Below are 27232 nucleotides of genomic sequence, written 5' to 3'. Positions count from 1 at the left end.
GATGACCTGGTTAACTCTGGCTGATGAGGAAACGGACTTTATTTAAACCCAGAACCTCCAGGATGCAGGGTTAGGAGGCACAGTTAACTTTCCGATTCATTTCCCACCTAGACCAGGACAGGCTGCCGGCAGCCCCACCCCATAGGGGCTCCCCGTGGCACTCCAGGGTGTACGGCATTCCATAAAAACAAAGATATTCTCCAATCACACATCCCAAACTGGTCTTGTCTAGCAATGACCTATAAAACTGGACCTTTATTTTTGTTCCCAAGCCAAATCAAAAGCGTCTGGAGAGGGAGAACCATGGATGGGTGCCATCACGTCACGTGACCATCCCCATCCCCACTGCCCCCGTGAACCCGATCATGGAAATTCCGAGTGGGGTGGGCTGGGGGCTGTGTGCGCGCATGCGTACGTGTGTGTGCGTGCGTGCGTGGGCTGGGCCCAGCCACCTGTCCTTTGGCGCTTCTCTTAGCCATCCCTCTACCTTCACGGGGCAGCGTCTGTAGGTTCCTGGCTCCCAAACCAGCAGGGCTCCTGCACACATGGCCCTTGAGTTACTGTTGGGGAGCTGGGGTTAGAGCCAAAGGAGCTGCGCCCCCAGCTACCCCGCCAACATCACAGGGGCTCTAGAGTGAATGGTGATTCGCCTCCTCCCTCTCTCTTCTTGCTTGACGCAGAAGGGAGAGAGACGGTGCCCTGATTTCAAAGACCTCCCGCCTTTGGAAGCCCTTCTTGGAGGTCCTTTTCCTCCCTTACAGGCCCTGTTTCTCAGTCGCGTGGAACTCTCTGCTCATCCATCCCATCTCTGTGCCCCGGGGAAGGGACAACAGCCACCACCATACTCTAGGAGGCAGCTTTTTACCAGCAGATACTGAGACTGTGGTCAGGCTGTCTGTGCCCTCCGTTCACAGGGCTCCTTCATGCATTGGTACTTCCCCACCCCCATCCCTTCATTTGAGAAGTTTACAAACCTATAGAAAAGTAGAAAGGCCAATACAATAATCAAATGAACACCTATTACCAAACATGTTGCCACAGACAAGACGGTCTCTGCCTTGGGCGGTACCGCTCTAGGCATGGCTGCTGGGATGGGCCCACACCACTGTTTCAGCAGCCAGGACGGGAGAAGGCCCCTGAGCAAACGTCCCAACCTGCTTCCAGGGCCACCTCCCCATCCCATGGTGGACGGTGACACTGATGTGCACAAAGGGATGGCTGTGTGGGGGCGGGAGGGGGTGCTGGGGTGCTCACAGGAACACAGGAGGCCTGTCCCAGCGTGGGATGCAGTTGGAGCGGGAGAGATGGGGGGCAAGCTGAGAGCTGGGGCTGGAGGCTGGGGCCCTCCCCACTCCACTGCCCCTCCTGATGCGCATCCCCGAGGCGTCTGAGAATCCTACGTTGGAACCTGGCTTGCCAGACAGGAAAAGGCAGGACAGAATGAACACTTTAAACTCTTTAAAACTTTTGTAGGCTTAATTTATAACTCCTACGTCAGGCACAGGTGTCCTATTGCTCCAGCCCCATCATGGTGAGGGCCTTAGCCATGGGGGCTGGGATCCTGTCACCCACTGCCAGCAAGGTGATGCCCACTCTGAGCGTCGGTTTTCTCATCGGCACTAACATCTGCCTTGGAGGGATGTTGTGATGATTCTATAAATTCTGTGGAAAAGCGTGTGGATGTGAGCCCAAGTCACCTTAGTTACTCGCCCTCCTGACACGTCGGTAGACGTGTAGGCCGGTAGGCTGGTCTACAAGGAGTGTCCATCAGAAACTCCACCAAATCAACTTTCCCCCATCGAATCCTGTTACCAGCCGTGTTCCTGAAGCCACTGACACCTACTTTTTGGTTCCTTCAAATATCTTGGATGCAAATCCCCACCCAAGGACTAGCATTGAAAACACCGTTACTGCCACAAACCACCAAAGCTGCGGAAGAAGACACTTTTCTTTAAGCTACTTAGTGGCTTGATTCCGCAGGGGCTGTGGGACCAGAGCTGAGCAAAGACTCCCCCAGGAACCCGAGGCCTTCCACTCCCCCACCTCCCGACACTGGACTCAGTCCCAGGAGACGGAAGGGGAACATGTGCTTGGAGTCAATAATTAAATGGAACAGTGGCCACAAAGAGCCTAAGCAAGGGTGCCAGCTACTCGGAAGAGGACAGCCAGGTCACCTCAGGCTGAAAGTTTGATGGTGGCATGTGGGCATTGAGAAGGTGCAGGAGGGGACCAGGGCCAGGGGCGCAAAGGTTAAAGAAAATAATCCTTAACATCGGAAACATTTGGAAAACTCCAAACGAAAAAAACCTTTTAAGTTCTCTGCCTCTTTCCAACCACACACTCGTGAGGACTTCCCCAAGGTTTCCTTGTATCTAAAAAGAAACTGCTGGTGCAGGTGACGGAGCGTTGTCCCTTCCTCTTTGTGTAGCATTTCCATTTGGCCAGGGAGGGGGCGCAGTCCGGCCTTTCCAGAGTCTCCCCACCTAAAGTGCTCACCCAGGGAAACTCATGCAGAAGTCTTTGGTGGATGTACATTCCAAACGAAGGTGCCACAGAACCAGAGCCCCTAGGATAATCCTTTCGCTTTACACATGAATAAACTGAAGCCCCGAGAACTGGAGTGAACACAAAGCTAATTGGAAACAGAACTGGAATTGAATTCCGAGTCACCCTGACTGACCACCCAGTGGTCATTCCTTTCTACCACACAACACGGCCTGGAAGAGGGACTGTCACTCCCCAAGGGCCTAATTCATGCCCAGAAGTAACCTTGATTACCCCTGGCATGCCTTAAGTGTCTGCCATACGGGTACAGGAGTGAGCGAGCCCTGCCAGCTAGAAGCGTCCATAGGAGTGAACTGGAGAGAGTTCTGGGTGTGTGGGTGTCCCTGGTGGGCATGCCTATGGAGAGGGCTGACAGCAGAGGGGCCCAGGCTGGGTGGGGCAAACAAAGGGGGTGGGGGCAGAATGAGGGCAACGGAAGAGGGACGGGTAGGGGGCCAGAGCCCAGAGAGCCCAGATGCCAGCCCCTAAAATGAGGACTGTGTTACCTGCTGGAGGGTGAGAAGGGAGCAGGTGCCCAGGAGGGACTGTCCAGCAAACATGGGGAAGTGGGAGGACTGGAGTTCAGAGAGAGGTCAGGGCTGTACCACGTTATAAAAGAAATACGGAGCCATGATTTGCATAGGCAGAGTTGTCTCCAAGTCCCCAGAGAGGGCTTAGTTCGTTCTGCTGAATTGGCCTGCTTTTCCGTGGCCCCTGGAGGAGAGAGAGGCCCCTGTGATTAAACTTTCCCTCTAGCGTCCTCACTCGTCCTGCATTTAAAGAAGGGGCACACAGGTACACCTCGCTCGGAAGAGCAAAAGGGACACCCCCCTCACCCCCCGCACCCAGGAGTAGGGAAGGTGAAGGGGCCAGCAGAGGTCGAAGGCAGCCCTCTGCCCCTCCTGGGGCCAAAGAGCTTTTTCATCCCTGACTCCCGATGGAGAGGCTGCGTAGACAACTGTGAAGGGGTGTGCGTGCGTGTGTGCGCGCGCGCGTGTGTGTTCGCTGTCGGATCCAGCCAGGGATTCACTTTAACTAAATCCCACTACAAAAGATTCCGGGTCATTCGGAACCGAATGGTACTTGTATTCCGAGACGCACAGGCAGGAAAGCAAGGCCTTAAGAGCCAATGCCCTAGGTTCAGTGAGGAGGACGAGTGTCAGAGTCACGCCGAACACTCCACTTTCGTGTCCCAAAGCCCGTCTCCCTGCAGGGTTTGCCCCGCAGCGCGGGCGGGGAGCCGGGTCGGGGGGCGCGGGGGGACTGTGAATACCCATGGCTGCCAAGCGCCCCGGCCTGGCCCCGCCGGGCTCCGGGTGGGCCCCCGCCTGCCCACGACGGCTCAGCGGGAAGGGTCTCCCTCCCGGGAGGGTCAGCAACAGGGGTGTGAGCTGCAAAATGGGGACGGCGACAGGCCAGAACCGTGTCCTTCCCGTCCGCCTCCCCACTTTGAAAGTCCCCAACGTCTAACCCTAAACCCGCTTCAGTAGGCTCTTTTCCCCGCCTGACTTCCCCAGCAAAGGGTCCTCAGTTCCTCTTTCCGTTCTCCCTCCTGGGACAGAACCGCGTGGAAGCGGCCCCGGGAAGATGGCCCAGGGGGAGGCGAGCCGAGGTGGGGCGCCGGCAGCGGGGTGCCCGGGGCGCGAGGCCTGGGGCGGGGAGGAGGAGCGGAGGACGGGAGAGAAGGGAGGCCCAAGGCCCGCCAGGACCGGAGGAGGCGCGGCCCGGGAGGGCGAGGCCCGGGGGTGGGGGCTCCGGAGGCGCTGAGGGGAGCGGGGGCGGAGGGGGCGCGGCCGGGGAGGGCGAGGCCCGCGGCCATTGGTCGGGCGGCCAGGATCGGGGGTGGAGAGCAGGCAGAGGGTCGAGTCCCGGGGAGCGCGCCGCGGGCCTGCAGTCGCCGCAGCGGTTCGAAGAGCCAGTGCCCTGAGCGCAGAGCCGGCGCCCGCCATGAGGGAGATTGTGCACATCCAGGCGGGCCAGTGCGGGAACCAGATCGGCACTAAGGTGGGCCGGGCACCGGGCTCCCTGAGGGTGGGCAGCGATCAGGCCTAGGGTGTCGGGGCTTGACCCCTCGGTGCGGGCGCCCCGGTGCGCACCGTCTATGCGCCTCGGTCCTCGGAGCCCTGTCCTGCCCTTCGCTGCACCCGGGAAGTGCTTGGAGGAGTGGCGCGACCGAGGAGGGGGCGTCACAGCGAGGGACACCCCCGCCGCCCCTCATCCTACCCACACCCCAGCTGGGAGCGGCGGCCGGCGGCTCAGGCGCGCCTGGAATTCGGCAGCCCGGCCCCGCGCACCCCGCCCCGCCGGGCCAGCGGTGGCGTGAGCCGCGGGGGAGGGCGCCCTAGGCTCCGGGTTCTCACCGTCTGTTCCCCCGCCTTGCCCTTCTCAAGTTTTGGGAAGTGATCAGCGATGAACACGGTATCGACCCAGCCGGAGGCTACGTGGGTGACTCGGCGCTGCAACTGGAGAGAATCAACGTCTACTACAATGAGTCATCCTGTGAGTAGCGCGGCGCCGCCGGGACTCCGCCCTTCCCCGTCGGACCCCGCCGTCCCCCTCCCAAACCCTCGGCGGTCCCCGCCCAGACCCTGGCGGTCCCCACCTCGGTTTCTGGCCACCCCTCAGGAACCCTAGCCATTCCTCCCGGGGCCCTCGGCCATCCCCGCCTGGACCCTGGCCATCCCCGCCTGGACCCTGGCCATCCCCGCCTGGACCCTGGCCATGCCCTGCTTGGACCTGGGCCATTCCCTTCCCGGACCCGGCCTTCCCCCTCTGGGACCCCGGCCTTCCCGAGTCTTCGCCAATCGATCCAAGGTTAGCTCTCAGGATAACGCCCTCGCTCGAGGGTAGTTTGCCCTCGGAAGTTTTCTCAGGATATAGCAGGATGCCCGACTCCTTCCTCTCGAGCCCTGGGGCGGGAAATCCGCCGTCAGTTTCTTTCAAACAACCGAATTTGACCTATCACGGAGTCTGAACTCTTGAACCAGACAACCCGTTAGTGTTGTGAAATCACTTACTGGGTCACGTACGACTTTCTGTTTTGTTTTGTTTTTCGGTTTAAAATATATCTCCTAATGGAGATTCTTGGCTAAAAATCTGAAAAGCACCCCCGTTAAATGACTTATCTGACCTTTTACCAACGTCCAAAAAGCGTTCTATGCTCTCAATTCTGGATCATTGGTGGAGTGCAGTAAAAATTCCAAGCTGTGGCATATCCGAGTTTGGGAATAATCTCACGTCTGCTCTGGGTACCTAGGTATATATTGTGGCTACATGTATATGTTATTTGTTACAGTTTTTATTATAAAAGTGATAAGTGCCCTTCACTAAACAACACCACACTAAGACTTTGAAAGGACACCCAGAAAATGACAGACACATGACATATGTCCCCAGAAAGAATTACTCCCGTTTTTGGAGTCACTTGCTGTTTGTCCACACAGGAGCTGTGAAGAGCAGGATACGTAAGTCACTGGGTTTTATCCATCCAGCAGCTAGAAGGAAAGATCTGGACCAGCAGGGCATAGAATATGAAATTTCAAAATAGTCCTCAGGAAAATTCCAGTTAGGTCCTGCTTGTTAACTTGCTTTCTTCAGTCTGAGTGTGTATGTGTAGCGGGACAGGAGTTATAGGGCAAATCCTGTGTGCAATCCCAAGTTCCTGCCCAATAGGCACTCGTTCATGAATGAGAGTGCATCCCAGAAACGGCCCCATAACCAGGCGCTCACACTACATCTTGGGTTCATGCATGTGTGTGCATGAGGGAGGTGCCAAAAAGTGGAAAGAATGTCAGAGCCACACAGCGGTTTGCTGCAACAGAGACAGTTTATTTCCATGGAGCTCAAAAAGTAAAGCTTCCCAACAGGAAAGAGGTGTCAGGGTGAAGTGGAAAATACAGAAGGCAGGAAGTCAGGAGACCTGATTTCTCATCCTGCTTATTCCTGGTACTTCCTCTGCCCATTCATGCTTGGGCTGGTTTCCTCATCGGGACAACATCAGCTGGCACGGTGTTCCCCGGGTCCCCTCCCAGCACTAAGGTTCTGTCACTGAAGAGACCCTGCTTCCTACCATCTGGGCAGCTGGGGGGACTCACTGTGGGGCAGCCCATGACCCTGGATACCAGAAAGTGACCTTGGGCGTGGGCTTTGTTCTCTTCCAGCTCAGAAATACGTCCCCAGGGCTGCCCTGGTGGACTTGGAGCCGGGCACCATGGACAGTGTGCGGTCTGGGCCTTTCGGGCACCTCTTCCGGCCCGACAACTTCATCTTCGGTGGGTTCCCTCTCTCCTGCTTCCTTCTGCCTCCCCCCCCCCCCCCCCATACATCAGACTGATATATGTGCGAGATTAAAAGACAAAGAAAAGCTTAGGATGGAAATCAGCAGTCCCCAGTGTCATGCCAACGTGCTGTGCCTTTTAATTCTCTACTTTTCTGTAGGAAAGTAATCTCTGTATCGCTAAAGGAAATTCTTGTATTGATAGTTCTTGGTTTAACAGGTTTTTTTAGACATTAACTTCTTTCTTCCCCTTATAAATGATCATAATATGATGATAATCATTTGTTGGTTCTTGTGTTGCTCATCTTTCAATTGTGATGTGTTTATACCTATGTTTCTTTTTCATTACCTCAAGGCAGTTACTCTCCTTTCTTCCCAAAGGTCGGCACCGTGTGAATTTTGTTTTGTTAAAACTGGGTAAATCCTTCCCTCCTTTCTTCTACCTAAGACATGATAAAACACCTGTCCCTCTGCAAACTCCAAAAGGAAAAAAAAAATTTAAGATTTTATTTATTTGACAGAGAAACCCAGCGAGAGAGGAAAGGGAACACCACCGGGGGAAGTGGGAGAGGGAGAAACAGGCTTCCCACCGATCAGGGAGCCCAATGCGGGGCTCGATCCCAGGACCCTGAGATCATGACCTGAGCCAAAGGCAGACGCTTAATGACTAAGCCACCCAGGTGTCCCCCAAAGAAAATTAATGTTAAATGAAGTGACACTGTTGGTGCTTCTGGCCTCCATCACCCTATAGACATGGTTTTTAGAATCAAGATTACTTGACAGATACTGAAAGACGAATATTCAAAATCTGCAAGTAGAGACAGAATCCTGAAAGATTTTATTGGTACACAAACTGATGACTCTGTAGCAGAGTCAGGCAGTGGCCTATTTCAATGTTATATACCGTGTCAATTAGATTCACTGATGTTCTTTCTCAAAAATTACTAGTGTAATTGAGTAAGAAATGTGCCCAGAGAGAAAAATACTACTTAATTAACAGAAGTACCTCAATCAACCAAGCACAGTTTCAGTGTCTGTAAAAGGCAAAGTGTCTTACATGGAAATGAGAGAATCTTTTTTTTTTTTTTTAATATTTTATTTATTTATTTGACACACAGAGAGACAACAAGAGAGGGAATACAAGCAGGGGGAGTGGGAGAGGGAGGAGACTCCCCGCTGAGCAGAGAGCCCGATGCAGGGCTCCATCCCAGGACCCTGGGATCATGACCTGAGCTGAAAGCAGGTGCTTAACGACTGAGTCACCCAGGCGCCCTGAAATGAGAGACTCTTAAGGCTGATTCAGGGCTTCAAGTTACCATGATATAGAAATTAAATCTATCAAAGATCTGCTTTCCAACCCCTTCCTCAAAAGGCACCAGATAGAGACGATTTCATTGAGGGTAACAGGTAATCCTATTTAAATCCTATATATCTAGATTATCTCGTACACAGTAAGTGCTCGATAGAGGCACCTGGGTGGCTCAGTGGGTTAAGCCTCTGCCTTCGGCTCAGATCATGATCCCAGGGTCCTGGGATGGAGACCCGCATCGGGCTCTCTGCTCAGCAGGGAGCCTGCTTCCTTTCCTCTCTCTCTGCCTGCCTCTCTGCCTACTTGTGATCTCTGTCTGTCAAATAAATAAAATCTTTAAAAAAAAAATAAGTGCTTGATAAATATTAGCAACATCCTAGGAAGGCAAGGATGATTCAACTTGGAGAAGTCTGCTAATAGATTAAGAGAGACAGCATCTTAATAGGTAACCCAAAATATTTGATAAAATTCAGTATGTATTCCTGACTTGTTCAGGACAAAAACCCTTATGTGTAAGCTGGAATTAGACAGATACTTTCTCTGTTTAACAATTATCTACCAAACCCATAGCAACGTCACACTCCCTAGGGAAACATTAGAAGAATTCCACGCAAAGTCACATATGAGAAAGAGATATCATTGCCTCTACTATTAGTCCATGTTTTGAAGGTTCTAGCTGGTACACGAAGACCAGAGAAGGAAAGGAGATAAGGATCATTTAAAGGAAAAGACAAAATTGTTATTTGAAGGTAGACTGATTCTTTGGGATTTTCCAGATAGGCTGTCCAATGAACAGTGACTGGCACTTAAAAGACCTCGATAAGGCAGCTAGACACAAGATAGACATTATTGCTATCGGGTGACCAACTGTCCTGATTTGCTTGGGACTGGGGGGCTTCTCAGGACACTGCCTGCTCAGTGCTGAAACTGGTCAACTCCCAGGCAAACTGGGACAAATTGATCTCCTTCAAGGCAATAATCAATTATAAAATATAATGGGAAAATATCTTATTCACAGTAGCAGTGAAAGTTATAAATACCTAGGGACAAAATTTACCAGTAATTGGGAATGAGGAGGAGACAAGACATTTGTCAAACAAGACATTTTTCTCCCAACAGACTGGGTAGTACTTTAAAAACCAACAGCTAGCTAGGTTGTCTGGGGAGACTGAGTTGTGAACCTTGTCAGAGAGGAGCTTAATGGATTCAGCAACTCAGGAATCTCGATTCAACAGTTTCAGTTCAAGGAATCTGTCCGGAAGAAATGCTTGCACATGCAGAATGGACATTGTGTACTGGTTTCTAGAAGAGCTGGACCCCTTTGCCGTCCCCCGCCCTCTCACTCTTAGCACTGGCTGGCGTCCGTCTCGGTCGGTTCCGTGGACTGCTCCCTCAGCACCTGTGATGCAGCCTTGACTGGGAGAACATTCAGAGTCTGTATGCCCAAAAGGAAAAAAGGACGACCTCCCCTGGGCACTGGTCTTGACACAGATCAACGCCATCTTTCTCTTACTAAGGGGTATAGCTTCTTAGCAGCTGTAGAATCTTCCTGGATGAACCGCTTGGCTAGGTTACTGAGTTCAGGGCACCAAAAAGAGAGAACTGAATGGGGAGAAGGGAGACTTGGCAGCTAATTTCAGCTCTACCACCTCTGGTGTTATCAGTTTATGTTCTTGGGGCTCCTTTGGCTTGACGGTCTGAGGAATGAGGGGCCCCAAGCATCCAGGCCTCTGTAAGAATCTGAAGGAAGCAACTGCCTGTCTCCCCCACACGCTTAGAAATACACCTGCACGTAGAATTCGGCTCAGTTTCTTCCCTTGAAGGTTTTTTTTTTTTGTTTGTCTTTTAAGATTTTAATTATTTATTTGAGAGAGAGCAAAAGAGCACAAAAAGGGGGAGCAGCAGAGGGAGTAGCAGGCTCCCTGCTGAGCAGACAGCCCAATGCAGGGCTCAATCCCAGGACCCCGAGATCATGACCTGAGCCAAAGGCAGACACTTAACCATCTGAGCCACCCAGGTGCCTTCCCTTGGAGGTTTAATTGACTTTTGGTGAGAGTCTGAGAGGATAACTAAAGTTTCGTGAACCTGGATTACAGTTGGCGGAATCTGCCTCAGACTTAGTAAATTTTACCAAACAAAATTAATAGATTTCGTCATTAAGAAAAGTATACAGTTGACCCTTGAACAACGCACAGGTTTAGGCGTGCTGACCCCTGCACAGTCCAAAGTTTACTACAGTTTTTGACTCCCCGAAAACTTAACTACTAATAGCTTACTGTTGATTGGAATTCTTACCAATAACATAAAAATCGTTTAACACCTATTTTGTATAGTCTGTGTATTCTGTACTGTATTCTTATAATCAAGTCAGCTAGAGAAAAGAAAATGGTACTAAGATCATAAGGAAGAGAAAATACACTTACAGTACTGTACTTAATTTATCAAAATTCTGTGCATAAGTGGACCCATGTAGTTTAAGCCCACCCACCATAGTTCAAGGGTCAACTGTACTTGATTTTTGATGGACAGCGCATGGTAGGAAACGCAGAAGTGCTGAAGGCATGTTCAGTGGGAAGTGGGCCCCTCCCTTCTCTGTCCAGTTAGTCCTCTCCCAGCAGGCCAGGTCCTGTTGCTGACCCTGTAAGGAGGCCTTCCTGGGGCATATACATGTTAGAATCGAATACATGAGCTTGTGAGTTGTTTGTTTTTTAAAGATTTTTATTTATTTATTTATTTGAAAGCGTGAGAGCGAGCATGAGCAGGGGGTGAGGAGGGACAGTGGCAGAGGGAAAAGCAGACTCCCCACCAAGCGAGGAGCCCGACATGGGGCTCGATCCCAGGACCCCGAGATCATGACCTGAGCCGAAGGCAGACGCTTAACCGACTGAGCCACCCAGGAGCCCTGGGAGTTTGAGTATATGAACACATGGTGGAGATCTATTTATGTGAAACACATGGCTTTCCTGCTTCTAGGAAGGATATAAGACAATGTACAGTAAAGACAGCCATCAAACGTGGCCGTTTAAAAGAGAGTGAACTGAGAGTTAATTCAGTTGCAGGTGAGAATTAATTTATGCTCTGGGTTTCTGGCAATTACATTCAGCATAGGAAGCCCAGGACATGGCGGTTGTCATGAAAGGGACTATACCACTCTTAAAAAGGGAGAGCCCCCTTCATTTTACATTATTTGTGTTAATTTATTTGATTTTTACACTGCTTTTTTAAACAAATCTCATTAAAAATTAAGAACTGGGGTAAAAGCATTATTCTGTGTGATCATCATCACCTAATAATCATTGGCATTGAGGTATTTTTCTAACTTTTCTGTTTGCTGATTTTCCTTATTTGTAAACACTATCACTTAGATCTTTTTTTCCCCACTGAGTATTATACTTAAGCCATATTCCATGTTAATTATAGTTTTAAAATTTATAATCTTCACAATGGCCAATAATCAGGGAGTCATTTCTTAGCAGATTTTGCTCTAAGAAAGAATGTAATATATAGGGACGCCTGGCTGGCTCATTCGGCAGGGCGTGCGACTTTTGATCTTCAGGTGTAGAACTTACTTAATTAAAAAGAAAGAATGTACTAACATAGAATCTAGACGCTCCCATCTTGGTTCACATAAATTGGTCTGGGTTTCTAATTCTGATCACAGAATAGATCCTCAAAAGTAAAATGACTGGGCCAGAGCCTGTTAACATATTTAGGTCCATTATACATTTTGCTGTAATCTTTCTGTTGAATTCATGCCACCGGCAGCGTTGAGAGCGCAGTTTTTGCCTGAAATTAAACTTTTAAAGAAACTTATCAACTGAGGGACTTTGAGCACTATAATTGACAATGCTTTTAAGAAATACTTTAGAGGAGGGGAGCCTGGGTGGCTCCGTGGGTTAAGCCTCTGCCTTCGGCTCAGGTCATGATCTCAGGGTCCTGGGATCAAGCCCTGCATCAGGCTCTCTGCTCAGTGGGGAGCCTGCTTCCTCCTCTCTCTCTCTGCCTGCCTCTCTGCCTGCTTGTGATCTCTGTCTGTCAAATAAATAAAATCTTAAAAAAAAATACTTTAGAGGAAATGGAAGAACTCTGAACTTGGCAAGTCTGTATAAATTGTCAGTATAAGAAAAGAGAAACTTGCACTCCCATAAATAGGACTCACTCATCGAGAAACCTGAAGACCCAATCATTAAAATACAACTCAGTGAACCCTGTTCCCATGGGGAGGGGCGGTTAGCTGAAACACACACACACACACACACACACACATGCACGCATGCGCGCCCTTATTGGTTCTTGAGAGAGAATGGAAAAACATTACGTAATTGTACATTGTATAAATTTAAGAGGTTAAGACTCCTACTTGTTACACTGAAGCTTCATGGGAACCCTGTTGGGTTTTATTTCTTACAATGGATGGCAGGCGTATAGATATTAAGTCTGTTTCATAGCTTTTTACCTGCGGTTCGGTCCATCCGGAGACATGTCGGCATGGACGAGGCCTCGTCCATGCACTTGCCAGAGAAGGTTTCTGATAGGACCTTGGAAGCCATGCGCCTTTTCTGCCTCACTTGTCTCTCACCCAGCCCTGACGTCTGCTCAGGGTCAGGCCTCCCTTAGCCGCCATCACTCCTGTGCAGCTGAGGACCTGTGCAGCTTTTTTTTTTTGGAAAATATTTTACTTATTCATTTGAGAGAGAGTGAGAAGGAGTGCAAGCACGGGGAGCAGCAGAGGGACTGGGAGAGGCAGGCTCCCCACTGAGCAAGGAACCTGATATGGGACTTGATCCCAGGAACCCAGAGTCATGACCTGAGCCGAAGCCAGATGCTTAACCCACTGAGCCACCCAGGCGCCCCATGTGGAACTTTTTAAAGAGTCTTCATGACACAAGAAATATACATAAATAAAAAGAGGCTGATGAATTTGGATCAAACCACTGAAGTTGTGCTAGGCTAATTTCTCATGGCAGCCACTTAAGTGACGGTGGAAGTTTCCTTTGGTTTAATTTATTTGAACTGAAAATGAGAGAGACTAAGAAAGGTCTGGACTCATCTTTCTAGCTGTCAATAAGTGGGACAAAAAAGATTAAGAAGAAACTGACACAGACCCATAGTGACCATTTAATGATTGAATCCACTGCTTTTGTAAACCTTCAAGAATGTTAGAAACAACATCTGGCTTTTAAACTGTCTCTAGGATTGCTTCTTGTATCTGCTTCTTTGTTAGAACATGCGTCCCGACTTTTGATTCGGAATATTTTTAAATTTTGGCAGATTGTGCTGATGTGAGATAGCTTTGATAGTAGTTTTTATTTCTTGTTTTTTAAAAGATCTTTTTTTATTTACGACCGAGAGAGACGGCGAGAGAGGAAACAAGCCGGGGGAGTGGGAGAGGGAGAAGCAGGCTCCCCGCTGGGCCGGGAGCCCAATATGGGGCTCAATCCTAGGACCCTGGGATCATGACCTGAGCCAAAGGCAGATGCCTAAAGACTGAGCCACCCAGGCACCCCTTAATAGTAATTTTTAAAGCCAACACTGGGGTACCTGGCTGGCACAGTTGGTAGAGCATGCAACTCTTGATCTCAGGGTTGTGGGTTTCAAGCCCCACATTGGAATGGAAACTATTGAAAAAAAAATTTTTTTTAAGCCAAAACTATTTTTAATTAAGAACCCTGAATTGTTTAAATGAATGTACTTATTTTGTTAAAATAGCATGCTTGTTACAGGGAATGGGGAGGTGTCCAGAGTGCATAAACACAGTATACTGTTTGAGGAAAGTTGTTTATAAGTCATTCTCTAAAAAGCAAAGAAAAAAAAAAAAGAGGCAGAATTGCCTGGGAGGTGGTTCATCCCCCAGGAGCTTCCGAGCTCCCTGTTTCAGAGTTGGTCAATTACAGTAAACCAGTGTCATTCCATCTCTAAGTATGGTTTGACGTGGTTTTAAAAAAAAAAAACACAACACTGATTTGAAGTAACGAAAGTGAAAGTTATCTGCATTTAAGTTTTGAACATGAATATACTTAAAAAAAAAACCCAAAACCTTTTTCTTAACGAATTGCTGGTTGAATTGCTGGTTTATAGCAGTTATGCCCAGAGACAGTGGGAGAGAGTTTTGTGGGAGAAAATGGAGCTCCAGAAAGCCTCTTTCTGCACATGTAACTTTCCCTTCCAGACTTGGGGCTAGAGGGGTCAGGGAGCACTTAATCCCTTATCCAATGTGAGCAAGAGGTAGACCCGAGGCCGGATTCTGAGAAAACCCTGGGGACCTATTGCAACCCGCCTGCCAAAGCTTGGAGATGCAGCCTTGTGTTCTCTGGGCCTGAGCCGCTGATTAATGTCACAACAGCTCATTACAGAACGTGTTCAACTCATGACCCCCAAATATTTAACTGGAAACATCTGTTGCTATGAGACAGTGGCAAAATATTTTCGGAAGTCACTAGCTTCTTCCTTTTGTCAAAGGCAGAGAAAACCTCATGGTTAATCGTGCTGAAATAGGCAGCCAAGTGATCGGTGTGAGCCGGGGGAGAGTCAAGTTGAGCTTGTCTTGCTGTGGCTGCGCGTCTTTCGAAGCTACCTTCTTGTCAGTAGCTGGTTTCTACTCTAGTCTTCACATTTTTTAAAAAGACTTTATTTATTTAAAAGACTTTATTTATAAATATTTATTTATTTATTATTTTAAAAGAATTTATTATTTATTTGACAGAGACACAGCAAGAGAGGGAACACAAGCCGGGGGAGTAAGAGCGAGAGAAGCAGGCTTCCTGCGGAGCAGGGAGCCCAATGCGGGGCTTGATTCCAGGACCCTGGGATCATGACCTGAGCCAAAGGCAGCCGCTTAACCGACTGAGCCACCCAGGCGCCCCTCTCCTCTCTTTGCCCCTTTTTGACAATTGCACTTGCATTCTTACCTTTGTGAAGGTGTGCTAGTCCTACACTGAGCTCTGCATGCGAGGCTGGCCCTGCTTTTGTTCCTCCCCATGCCTCTGGGTCATTTGGCTGGGCCACTTCCGCTGGGTTGGGTGGGGAGGGGTAGACAGAGGTTAGTGGGGGGCATAGGAAGGACAATGGCCATATTCGAGTCCATTGGGCTGGGGAAAAATTGAATCTTTATAAGAGAGAATACAGTCACCTCCTAGACAAGGAAGCAGCCACCCAGAGGGCTAAGGGGCCGATGCCCTCTGGGGGATGGGGTGCTGCAAAACTGGAGGGTCTTGCTCCTGCCCAGCCTGGCCCCTCCTGGAGCCATGGTGCCGCCATGCCCATCATCTTGGGATCTTTGAGCTGATGGGACAAAGACAACAGGAGTGAGAGGCTGAGCTCCCTTGGGAGGAGGGGCTAAGACAGCTGAGCAGGGGGCCCGCTGTGTCTCATTCTGATGGGCACTTCTGCTCTCCTGGACATGTTGCTATTGAATATTAAAATGTGTTTATTGTTTGGATCGTAAAGTTAAAATGGCACGTGTGTTTTTCAAACACGCGAGGATGGAGTATAAAAATGGAACCGCCTCACCCCTTGCACAGATGACCCTGAGATCTTATTCCCTGGGCATAACTAGTGCTGTACACGGTGCCCGCCTCTTTCCACGTACACGTGCATTTGTGCGCACACACACAGGCAGGCACTTGACTTGGCTTTCAGAAAAAGGGATCATGCCACACATACCCTTTTGTGGCTTTTTGAAAAGTTCGTCAAAGTAACTGGGATGTCTCCTGCGACCGTTACAGTGCCTTTCTGCCGAGCAGCTATCCTCATGGAGAAATGCCCCTACTTACTGACATTTTAAAAACTTCCCTTAGGGTGCCTGGGTGGCTCAGTGGGTTAAGCCTCTGCCTTCAGCTCGGGTCATGATCTCAGGATCCTGGGATCGAGCCCCGTGTTGGGCTCTCTGCTCAGGAGCCTGCTTCCATTCTCTCTCTCTCTGCCTGCCTCTCTGCCTACTTATGATCTCTGTCAAATAAATAAATAAAATCTTAAAAAATAAAAAAATAAAAACTTCCCTTAAAGGCATGTTTTCATATTTTAATTTTCTCTTGATTATCATCAGAGAAATGTTTGTTGAGTTAACATTTTATAAGCAATATGTCATGTTGAAACTTAACTATCCTCTTATCCCATCTTTTGGAGACAACCATGGTTATTCATAAGTTCACTGTGTGTTTCTCCAGTTCATTTCTTAAATACATTTTCAGTGTTTTAATAAGGGTTAAATTGTTCAGTTTGCTAGCTAGGCAAGACATTCACTTGGCCCGGGACTCAGAGGGAACAATGGAGTGTTACAGTGTATAGTGAAAAGGTGGTCTCATTCCAACCCCAAGTTGGTGCCCACCCAGGCTCCTTCCCAGAGGCAGCCCTCTAGGATTCCTGTGGTCATTCTGGAACATGCATATAATGCCAGCCAACTGCATACACCATTTAGAACTTTGAGGTTTTTCTCCCCCCTTAGCAATATACTTTGAAAACCTTACCATCTCAGTGCTAGGGCTGATGGCTGCTGTGTTCCTTTGCATAGAAACCATCACGGATTCAACCAGTCCTCTGTTAAAAGAGATTTAGGTTTCCTTTTTCTTTTTTCTTTTTTTTTTTTTTAAAGATTTTATTTATTCGACAGAGAGAGATCACAAGTAGGCAGAGAAGCAGGTAGAGAGAGAGAGGAGGAAGCAGGCTTCCTGAGGAGCAGAGAGCTCGATGTGGGGCTCGATCCCAGGACCCTGAGATCATGACCTGAGCCGAAGGCAGAGGCTCAACCCATTGAGCCACCCAGGTGCCCTGTTACCTTTTTTCTTTATTATGATTACAAACTGCTCCTCAGCACGTATTTCTCTGCATGCCATTTTCCACCTGTGCGCATACACCTGTCTAGGCAAATTTCTAGAAGTGAAATTGCTGAGCCCAAGGGGACTAATTTTCAAAGATATGCTAGACTGTTCTCCAGAGAGGCTGGTCCTTGTGTTATGCCTTCCCCACAGTCCCAGTGTATGGAGGGGCCTTTCCCCAGCTCTGGCCAACAGGGTTTGCCAGCTTTTTGATCTGTCGGTTTCATAGGGAAGAAGTTGAATCTCTTTGTTTTAATGTACGTTTCTCTTATAAGGAATGCATCAAATATTTAAGTTGTTTGCATTTCCTTCCCTGTAAACTGTTGATATCCTTTGCCCATTTTTCCAAAAGTTACTATTTTCCTTATTCATTTGTAAGGACTTCTATAGATCTTTAAGGAGCGTATCCCTTTGTATGTGATACAAGTACTAGTAGTCAACATTTTAAACTTACTGAAGAACCACAGGATTTTGGTGGTTTTTCTTATTTTACAGATTTCCACTTAACACCCACAGTGCTTAGCACTGATAAATGCTGTAGAAGACTCAAGGATATTTGAGATAAGACCCGTTCCTCCAAAAATAGGCCCTTGTGTAAGGCCACACCCATAGTCCATGGCAGAATCCAGAAGGGGACCAGCAGCAGAGCTCAGTAAGAGGGCCCCAGCCCGAAGTGCACAAATGCCTCCCATTTGCTCGTCTTACCTGATGTAGTGCTGAGCCGCTTCTGGGAGGCAACCCGAGTGGTGTCACAGCTCTCGGGCTCGGCTTCCCACTGGTGTGTCCCATGTCAGGTATGGACCTGCCAGCCCAGAGCGGAGAAGCTGGTCACTGGATGGTGGTTGTGGATTTGCCACCAGCTGGGTGTAGACAAAAATCGAGTGAACGTCTTTGGAATAAGTGGAGAGGAGTCTCTCCAGTAGGATTCCAGCCCTGTCTTAACTCAGATCGGAAGGACAAACAGCCCTGGGATCTCTTGTTTTCTATGTCCACTTGATGCAATCAGGTCACTCTCTAGCTCCTGTGGTGCATCCTGATCCTTTTCATCCAATAAGCAGGGAAAGTTTGAGAGAGATGCTAATGGATTTATTTTTTAATTGCTTATACTTTTTTTTTTAAAGAACTAGATTTGATATACACCAATTTACTAAATAAACACAATGCCTTTTCATAATCTTCCTTGCTTCTTAAGTAATTCGTGATTTTGGCTGTATATTACATTGCCTTGTTACCAGTTAAAATGAGGAGCAACAGCAGCACCTTGTTTGATAGTTCATTACTAAATAGATACACTGTATGTCAGTGTCAGAGGGGCAAAGCCAGGCATGGAGGTGGGGGAAAGGGACCATGTTCATCATGAGCTTGAGGAGGTCAGCACTGTGCATTGACTTCACTGCTTTTCATCATTTACCCTACAGTGTGCTCTAGAATGTAGTTCTAAGTGGTGTTTCTAATAATCCTTGAAATGTGTATTAACGTATTCATTTGGATTGAAAAAGTCATGTTTTTCTGACAGAAAGCCCAGGGGCACCTGGGTGGCTCTGTTGGCAGAGTCTGCCTTCTGCTTGGGTCTTGATCCCAGGGTCCTGGGATAGAGCCCAACATTGGGCTCCCTGCTCAGCGGGGAGTCTGCTTCTCCCTCTCCATCTGCTGCTCCCCCTGCTTGTGTGCTCGCTCTCTGTCAAATAAATAAATGCAATCTTTTTTTTTTTTTTTTTTTTTTTTAAAGAAAGTCCAGTTTGGAGGATTGCTCTGATGATTAGGACTATCTTTGCCAATTAGAGTATATGGCTTACATTTTTTATAACAGGGATAAGCTAAGCTTCAACCTAAAAATTCTTTCCAGTAAAAATTATTTAAAACATTTAAGTGAAAAATCATATTGGTGGGGGTGTCTCGGTGGCTCAGTTTGTTAAGCATCTGCCTTTGGCTCAGGTCATAATCTCAGGGTCATGGGATGGAGCTTCGTATCTCCCTCTCCCTCTGCCTGCCGGTCCCCCTGCCTGTGCTCTCTCTCTCTGTCAAATAAATAAATAAAATCTTTAAAAAATTACATTGGCAAAATTGTATTGGAATTAATATTTCCATTTCCCCAACTCTTTCCAAGTCTATTGGATTAAAACAAGTTCCTCTCCATATAAGAGGCAACATTCGGGGGCACCTGGGTGGCTCAAAGCCTCTGCCTTTGTCTCAGGTCATGATCCCAGGATCCTGGGATCGAGTCCCGCATTGGGCTCTCTGCTCAGCAGGGAACCTGCTTCCTCCTCTCTCTCTGCCTGCTTCTCTGCCTACTTGTGATCTCTGTCTGTCAAATAAATAAAATCTTTAAAAAAAAAAAAAAAAAAAAGGAGGCAACATTCGGTAAGTCCTGGTGGCAAAGCCTTTTGATTTCTCCCAGAAACAGAAGAGAAGAATGAGCCAACTCAGGCTGTTTCCAATGCTGCTTCCCATCCCGTTGTTTGGGGCTGAAAGATGTGTTTGTTTTCATCACCCTCTTATAAGCATGAATAGGAGTGAGCTTCCCCTCTCGCTCTCGCCCCCACCCCTGTGCAGACCTACTGAAATCGTGTGCCCCTCTCTTGTGCTTTGTCCCAGGACAAACAGGCGCTGGCAACAACTGGGCCAAGGGCCACTACACGGAAGGGGCCGAGCTGGTGGATTCCGTGCTCGACGTGGTGAGGAAGGAGTGTGAGCACTGCGACTGCCTGCAAGGCTTCCAGCTCACGCACTCGCTGGGTGGGGGCACGGGGTCCGGGATGGGCACGCTGCTCATCAGCAAGATCCGCGAGGAGTACCCCGACCGCATTATGAACACCTTCAGCGTCATGCCCTCACCCAAGGTGTCAGACACGGTGGTGGAGCCCTACAATGCCACGTTGTCGGTGCACCAGCTGGTGGAGAACACCGACGAGACGTACTGCATCGACAACGAGGCCCTGTACGACATCTGCTTCCGCACCCTGAAACTGACCACCCCCACGTACGGAGACCTCAACCACCTGGTGTCGGCCACCATGAGCGGCGTCACCACCTCTCTGCGCTTCCCGGGCCAGCTCAACGCCGACCTGCGCAAGCTGGCCGTGAACATGGTGCCCTTCCCGCGCCTGCACTTCTTCATGCCCGGCTTTGCACCGCTCACCGCCCGCGGCAGCCAGCAGTACCGCGCGCTCACGGTGCCCGAGCTCACCCAGCAGATGTTCGACGCCAAGAACATGATGGCCGCCTGCGACCCGCGCCACGGCCGCTACCTGACCGTGGCCACCGTCTTCCGGGGCCCCATGTCCATGAAGGAGGTGGACGAGCAGATGCTGGCCATCCAGAACAAGAACAGCAGCTACTTCGTCGAGTGGATCCCCAACAACGTCAAGGTGGCCGTGTGCGACATCCCGCCGCGCGGCCTCAAGATGGCCTCCACCTTCATCGGCAACAGCACCGCCATCCAGGAGCTGTTCAAGCGCATCTCGGAGCAGTTTTCCGCCATGTTCCGGCGCAAGGCCTTCCTGCACTGGTTCACGGGTGAGGGCATGGACGAGATGGAGTTCACAGAAGCAGAGAGCAACATGAATGACCTGGTGTCCGAGTACCAGCAGTATCAAGAAGCCACGGCCAACGATGGCGAGGAAGCTTTTGAGGACGATGAAGAGGAGATCAACGAATAGAGGTGCATCCCAGTCTCACGTACCACAAATCAGATGATGTTTCTTTAACTCCGGAGCATCGTGACCCTGATGGCCACCCGTGGTGCTCTGCTCTAAATATGTGGGCATAGGCCCCTCACCAATGCAACAAAATTGCACCGTCAGACATCTGGAACCAAGAAAGTACATCGGAATAGCAGAGAATTGGCAGTCCTACCCAATTTTCTACTGGAGGACTTGAAAAGATAAAGAGGCCATCAGCAGAGGGCGCAATGAATTGACCTCACCTTCTGTCAAGTGTTCAACCATGCTGAGAATTAGCAAGGAAGTTAGAAACAGTGTTTTTCATCCATTGTGATGAAACCTGAAGCTGTGCAGTGTTGCCTTATACTGAAAATGCAATATGGAACTTTACAACAGCCTATTCATAATAAAACACTAAAACCGTTCCTTTGCCTCTTCCAGCCTGTTTGCCTGAAAGATTCGTTTTGTGTTGTTAAATAATGGTTACTTGGGTACCTTGTCTCTTTCTGGGGGGAACTGCTCCTGCCACTCAGTGAATGAACTCAGAGGAAAGGTTTTCCTTGAACTGCAGACCTTACAGGTGGCAGCCAGAATTTTCCTGAGCATCTGAGTAGCACACATGTAAATAAAAGCCCGTAGTCCCCTTTTGCAACTAACACTTAGCCCTCCCACAGAATCTTTCATCTTCCCAGGTCACGACCTCCTGGGCTAGTTAGTCCCAGCCTTCCCCAACAGTTGGGCTAAGATTTGTCAGAGGAACTACAGAAAATGGCCTCCAGGCTTCCAGCCAGAGCCAGGGGGACACATAAGCTCTTGGTGGGTGAGGGGGCACCTGGCAGGGCCAGCTCGGAGAGCTGTGTGCTTCCTTCAGAAGTGCTCAGGTCAGTGTGGAGGCTGAGGGCTATTTTCTATATAACAAATCACCACTTTACAGTTTTGGTAACTTGACACAACTTCTGTAAGGTCTTGTAAAGCCAAACTCCATAGGACATGACCAGGCTAGTCCTATTATAATCAGCAGACATTGCTGTTCACCAGTTTCTGATTTATTTCTCCTTTCTGCCCCCTTTGAAGTTAGCCATGAACATGACTTTGGTTTGGCCAAGAGAATGTGAGTAGCACGTCTCTTCCAGGTGGAAGGGTCTAAATGCTAGTGCTCAACCCTCAATTCTGCCTCTGACAGATTTCTCCATCAGTCTGGGTCCCAAGAACTGCTGAGCACAGCCCCCTCTGACCTTTGTTGAACAAGGAGTGAGAAAGAAAGGACTGTCCTTTGGAGTCATTTTGGCCTGGGGTTTACCCCACAGTGTAACCTAGCTCCCCCACCTGACAGAAGGCCTGAGCTCTGTGATGCCGTGGCTTACACCCAATAACTAACTATACTGGGCTGAGCCCCAACCTTGGGCACACAGAAAGGGACTCACTAAACATGGCAGCGTGACTTGAACTGTGGTGAAAACAGGCCCCATTTCTGCAGAGATCTTAAGTATCTTACTAACCACATCTACCCTGGAAATAGGCCAGGTGCGACTGACCTTGGCAGAGAGAAAGGATGCGTGCTGTGAGCCCCCGGTGTGAGTCAGGCTCCACGCGGGAACCAACATGGGTCTTGCTCACCACAGTGCTGCGGGCCTCCTTGTGCAGATCAGAAAACCCGAGGGTGGCGGTGGTAGTTCTTCAGGCCATTCCGGTTGCTTTCTCAAGACTCCGCAAGCTTGAATTCGAAATGCAGATGAGTTAGCATCTGACCAACCATCTCATGCATGGCTTTGTCCCTTTTCTCACTAAATCAAACCTGACTCATGTGGCACATCCTGCGTCATTCCACTCAGGAGGCCTCACTTGAGCCAAGGCCTACCAGACCTCTGTACTAGCAGGTGCCTCTCCGCACAGTGGCGCGAGGAAGTAGTCTCCTCGTCTCCGGATTGTGTGGGGGAACAGCACGCGGACACCCTGATGGTTAGGTGAATCCTAACCATCTCCAGATAATTCTTCACTGAATCACCTCCCACAGACATCCTCTGAGGAAGGGAGGCAGTAAGTCTCTCACATCTGCAGGTCACTGGGCAGAGGCGCTGGGCGACTGCAGTGAGCGGAGGTGGGCTCCCGTGCGCCCGGAACACAGAGCGGCTGGCGTCCATAGATGGTGCGGTGGTGCGGTGAGCTGGAGCTCGGCTGCTCTGCGCCACCCGGAGTGGTGCCGGGACAGAGCAGCCTGCCCATGCCACTGCCCTCCCCATCAGTCCCGTGCTGCCCTGGGGGTGCCACCTGTATCTGTGTCTGAGGTTGAGAAGTTGTTGCTCCCACAACATACTTAACTGCATCAAGAACACACGAGGCAAGCTGAAGTAACCGCGATCCAACAGGATGGCGTGGGACAGCCTGCGGGACCTGCTCTGATGCCACACTGACTTCCAGACCCTGACAGCAGGACCCACGGGCCTCGTGAGGCTCTAAACCGATGCTGTCGCCACAGATTGCTGCACGGACTTCTTGTCAATGTACTTTCCTTTTTTTTTTTTTCAATGTACTTTATATCCACAGTTCATCATTCCAGAATGTAGGACTCTGGAGATTACCAAGCCTCCTGGGGGAGCTGGTAAGAACCAGCAGGACCAAGGTTTTAAAGGATTCCTCTCTCCAAAGTTAGAACACTTGATTCCTTCCCATTAGGTTTTCTAAAAGAAAACACCCCAAGCACGAAACAGTGACCCGCTGTTGAGTTCAGAAGGAAAAAAGTACAGTACACTTTATTTTTGATGTAAAGAAGCTGTATTTACATAATACATTCATATTTGTAGATATGTTACAGCTCTCTGTAGAAAACCATTCCATTAAAACAGCAACATGTGATCTGGATTCAATCTTTTAAGTATTAAGTCAAATTAAAATATTCTTATTCAGGACTCCAATGTAATTTCACATCTCATCCACAGAGGGAAACTCTGAAGGGAAACAGGAATGAAGAGTGGGTGATGGAAAGAGAAAAATACACCTCTCCCACACTGGCAAGCCTCCACGGATGGTCGGTCGATGCCTGACACACACCAGCTGGCACCACGGATGGCGGAGGGAGCGGCGCTGGGTGCCCTCTCCATGCTCCCAGCCACTGTCCGAGAGCCTGGCAGGCTTGGGACACACTCTCCTGGGCCTTCAGAAAGTCACCCTGCCACCCAGGCTGTGACTTCAGAGGCTGAGGACTAAGGACCCCTCTTTCCCACCATCTCAACCAGGTCAGCAGATGGTTACGATCAACCCCACAGTGTCCTTATTCCTCTGAGAGAGCCAGAGTCGACCCTGACAAAGGCACAAGCTAAAATGGTCTCCCTTCTTGGATCTGGTTGGCGACTTTCTCATCCCGGGGCTCCTCTTTCTCCTTTTCCCGTTCTTTGTTCCAGTCTTTAAGGCCCTCTGGAAGTGAAGTGTCCTCATCCAAGCTGCCAGTGCCTTCTACAAATTCTTCATAGGTAGATTTTTCTGCAAACGGTCTGGGGCCCAAAAGTTCAACCATATCATTCTTATCTAACACTTCTTTTTCTAATAATAGAAGAGCAACCTGAAACATGAATAATTCCCATTAAACACAGTAACTTAGTAAAGTCTTTGCAAAGCTAATGATTTTATTTTTAGCTAACCCTGCTCCAAAACAGGATTTAAGACCACTGAAAAAGATATAGACAAGGTCCCATGATTTTAGAGTAAAATACACGAAATACTGGAAAAACAAATGTCCACCAATAAGTGAGGGGCTAAATGCATTTTGATACAGTCACCCAATAAACAATTATGCACCTGTAATGAAGAATCTGTTCTAGATATGGCTTGGAGAGGCATATTCAGTTAGGAAAGCAAGATGCACATCTTTTATGGTATGCTACATTTGCCTTTAAAAGGAGAGAAATATGTATCTTTTTATGTGCTTATATGTACATAAGAAAAGTTCTGGAAGGATACATTATACACCTACAAAAGTGGCTGAGAGAGCAAGTTAGGGGAAAGAGGAAAAATAGGTAAGCAAGAAATTTAAAAAGTTAGTTGGGAAAAATAAAGACAAGGGCAGAGACACAAAAGGAAGCCAGGAAGGTTTATAAGAAAACATGAATCTTGAAGTTCTAGTCATTTCTATGCTTAAACCACAAATTGACAGTACACATCTTACAGGTCACCGGGACACCTGACCAGCTGTGTGTATGGAGGTGAGTGAGGGTGTCGGGGGCAGGACAATGGTTATCAGAGCATCTGACCACTACAAAAAACAGCAAAGTGGGTTAAAATATCAATTGACCTCATAAAACAGATTTACTTCCCAAGGTAACTCCCTACTTAGAAATCTGACTTATCTGCACTTTTATACTAGATGCCATTACTTAAAGATACCAAATAACAGAACAATTTTATGCTGTTTTGTCAGCTTTTAAAATCCTTACTACAGAATACTGCAAATATGCACAAAAGCAGAAAATGGGTAACAAATCCCTGTGTAGCCACTAGCGACAGTCCCCAACTTAGAGCCGTTTTTGTCTCCTCTACCCCCTAGATTACTCTGAAGAAAATCTCAGCTGTCATATTTTATCCATATATATTTTTGTCTTTATTTCTGAAATAAAAACTCTTAAAAACACAACCAGGTTGTCTTTCAGACCACCATCAATTCTCAATTTGCCTACTACACAGTTGTGGGTAACCACTTATATGGCAATAACATATTATTTATTTTATTTAACCCAATATTTAACCCGATATATCAAATGCAGTTTAATTTTTACAGATTTTATTTATTTTAGAGAGCGAGAAAGTGGGGGGGGTGGCAGAGGGAGAGGAGAGAGGGAGTGTCAAGCAGATTCTGAGTTGAGCGCGGAGCCCAATGTGGCGCCCGATCTCGTGACCCTGAGATCATGATCTGAGCTGAAATTAAGAGTCAGACACTCAAAGGACTGAGCTATCCAGATGCCCCCAAACACAGTATCATTTTAACCTATAATGACATAAACAATTATTGAGATATTTTCTATTCTTTTTTTTTTTTTTCATAGCAAGTCTTCAAGACCCAGTGTGCTCAGAGCACACTTCAACTGGGACCAGCCACATTCAACAGCACAGGCTTGGTCAGAGGTTAACCGCAAGGGCTCTGCAGGCAGGAAGGATATTGGGTCCAAATCCTGGTCTTGCTCCTTATCAAATGCATAACCTTAAGCAAAGTTACTTAACCTCTGCATGTACTAGTTTCCTCTTCTATAAAATGGGATGATAATGTTTCAATGTCCTGAGGTTGCAGGGAGCTTTCGAGAAGTTCAGCCATCTCCAGCAGTGCCTGGTGCACTTTAGATGCTGGGTGGACGCTAGCCGGTTACTCTTATTCTCCTAAAGCACGGCCCTTCTGTATTGTCCTGTCCAGCAGAGGACTAAACTGAGGCCCATAGTTTGGAGGACACTAGTCCTAACAGCAAAGTCTCCGGCCACCTCTCCTCTTGACAGCTCCTTATCTCCCGGCTGGCTCAACAGTGCCCTTCACAGATTTAAATTTCTCAAATGGGCCAAACAGTACTTCAGAGCTCTGCAGTGTTTCAAGATCCTCACTCCGCTGACCCAATTTCCCTTTCCCACACACATCTTTGTTACCACTGTCAGTACACACACTGTACACGCAGGAGGAGGACAGATAACTGGGAGAAACTGTTTGGCATCTATGATGAGCACATGGAAGCTTCCTCTTCAATCTGTGTATGCACACTGTCCCCCTGCAGCCAGGGGTCTTGAGGGAGCTCCTCCACTATCTTCCACAGCTCAGGTCCTCCTTTTCCACAACTGGCTATGGGGGGGACCACCAAGAGATCCTATCTCCAGCCTGGACCTGCTGTCCATGTTTCATTCGCAGATGCCCACAGCCCGTGTTCTCCTGGGTTCGAGACTGACCCCCACCCCATGTCTGCCACTAGGAGTCATCTCAAGGGCTTTCTTCTTGTTCACTCTGTGCATTTAACCAATAAATCCCAGTTTTTTTCAGATGGGCCTTTGCCCTACTTCCACTGCTAGTCCCAGCACCGTGGGAGGGCTGAGCCCACAGCAGCAGTCTCTGCCTCTTCCCTGGGCGGGCACACTGCTGCCACACTCCGGCAAATGATGGACTTCATCATTTCAACACTCCTAAAGGACTCCTTGCTCTAAAACAAAGGGGCTGGATCAGATCATTTTGAAGGTCACTCTTATTTCTAAAACTGTGTTTCTAAACTTTCTAGCTAGCTTTTGAGAACCTGGGTACTGCAGCTCCCTCCCTCCAACTCTCCGCTCAGCCCTGCCCTGCTCCCCACACACTTCCTGCTCCCCAGGCCTGCACGCCGCCATCTGCTCCCCTCAACTCATTCACTGTAACTTGACTACCCTTCTACATACAATCTATACATATCTATCTATACATACATACCCTTCCACATACAACCTAAGTTCTATCTTCTACAGGAAGCCTTTGCTGACCACTTGGATCTCCTTTTCTCTGAGGTCCTGTGGGTACTTTCCAGTGTGGTGGGCGCCAGCAATCTCAGCCTGCACTGGGCACTTTTGTGAGAAGACATCACAGATGCTTCTGGATTGCCTTACTGATGGAAGAGCATATCTTGGAATATTCTTTTAT

At 48.7% G+C, this 27232-nt stretch overlaps 2 protein-coding genes across 3 annotated transcripts in view; one reads left to right on the top strand and one right to left on the bottom strand.

Moving 5' to 3' along the window:
* The first annotated feature begins 4389 nt into the window (after window positions 1-4389).
* LOC111142513 (tubulin beta 6 class V) lies at window positions 4390-21023 on the top strand. 2 transcript variants are annotated; one of them, XM_022495747.1, is made up of 4 exons: window positions 4390-4548; window positions 4935-5043; window positions 6705-6815; window positions 19538-21023. In XM_022495747.1, the coding sequence occupies exons 1-4, from the start codon at window positions 4492-4494 to the stop codon at window positions 20599-20601; spliced, it is 1341 nt and encodes a 446-aa protein (XP_022351455.1). In that variant the 5' UTR covers window positions 4390-4491; the 3' UTR covers window positions 20602-21023. The 2 variants fall into 2 exon arrangements, with proteins under 2 accessions (XP_022351455.1, XP_022351456.1); XM_022495748.1 differs by lacking the exon at window positions 4935-5043 and having other exon boundaries at window positions 4450-4548; window positions 6710-6815.
* A 2302-nt stretch (window positions 21024-23325) lies between these two features.
* The window catches only part of LOC111142403 (AFG3 like matrix AAA peptidase subunit 2), a 47620-nt gene continuing 43713 nt past the window's right edge, over window positions 23326-27232 (bottom strand). The window contains exon 17 of the mRNA XM_022495467.1: window positions 23326-24160. Coding sequence (XP_022351175.1) covers window positions 23918-24160 — 243 coding nt within the window. The 3' untranslated portion in view covers window positions 23326-23917. The remainder of the gene's footprint in view (window positions 24161-27232) is intronic.

This window comes from Enhydra lutris, unplaced genomic scaffold, assembly GCF_002288905.1.
Source record: "Enhydra lutris kenyoni isolate GAN:26980312 unplaced genomic scaffold, ASM228890v2 scaffoldscaffold8, whole genome shotgun sequence".
NCBI lineage: Eukaryota > Metazoa > Chordata > Mammalia > Carnivora > Mustelidae > Enhydra > Enhydra lutris.
Note: the sequence above shows the minus strand (reverse complement) of the source record. Positions and strands in the feature narration are given on the sequence as shown.

Excerpts from the sequence above, each read along its gene's own strand:
- LOC111142513 (XM_022495747.1), top strand. The coding sequence starts at position 4,492 with ATGAGGGAGATTGTGCACATCCAGGCGGGCCAGTGCGGGAACCAGATC. Across the intron at positions 4,549-4,934 it reads GGAACCAGATCGGCACTAAG|TTTTGGGAAGTGATCAGCGA; the intron begins GTGGGCCGGGCA and ends GCCCTTCTCAAG. Across the intron at positions 6,816-19,537 it reads GCCCGACAACTTCATCTTCG|GACAAACAGGCGCTGGCAAC; the intron begins GTGGGTTCCCTC and ends GCTTTGTCCCAG.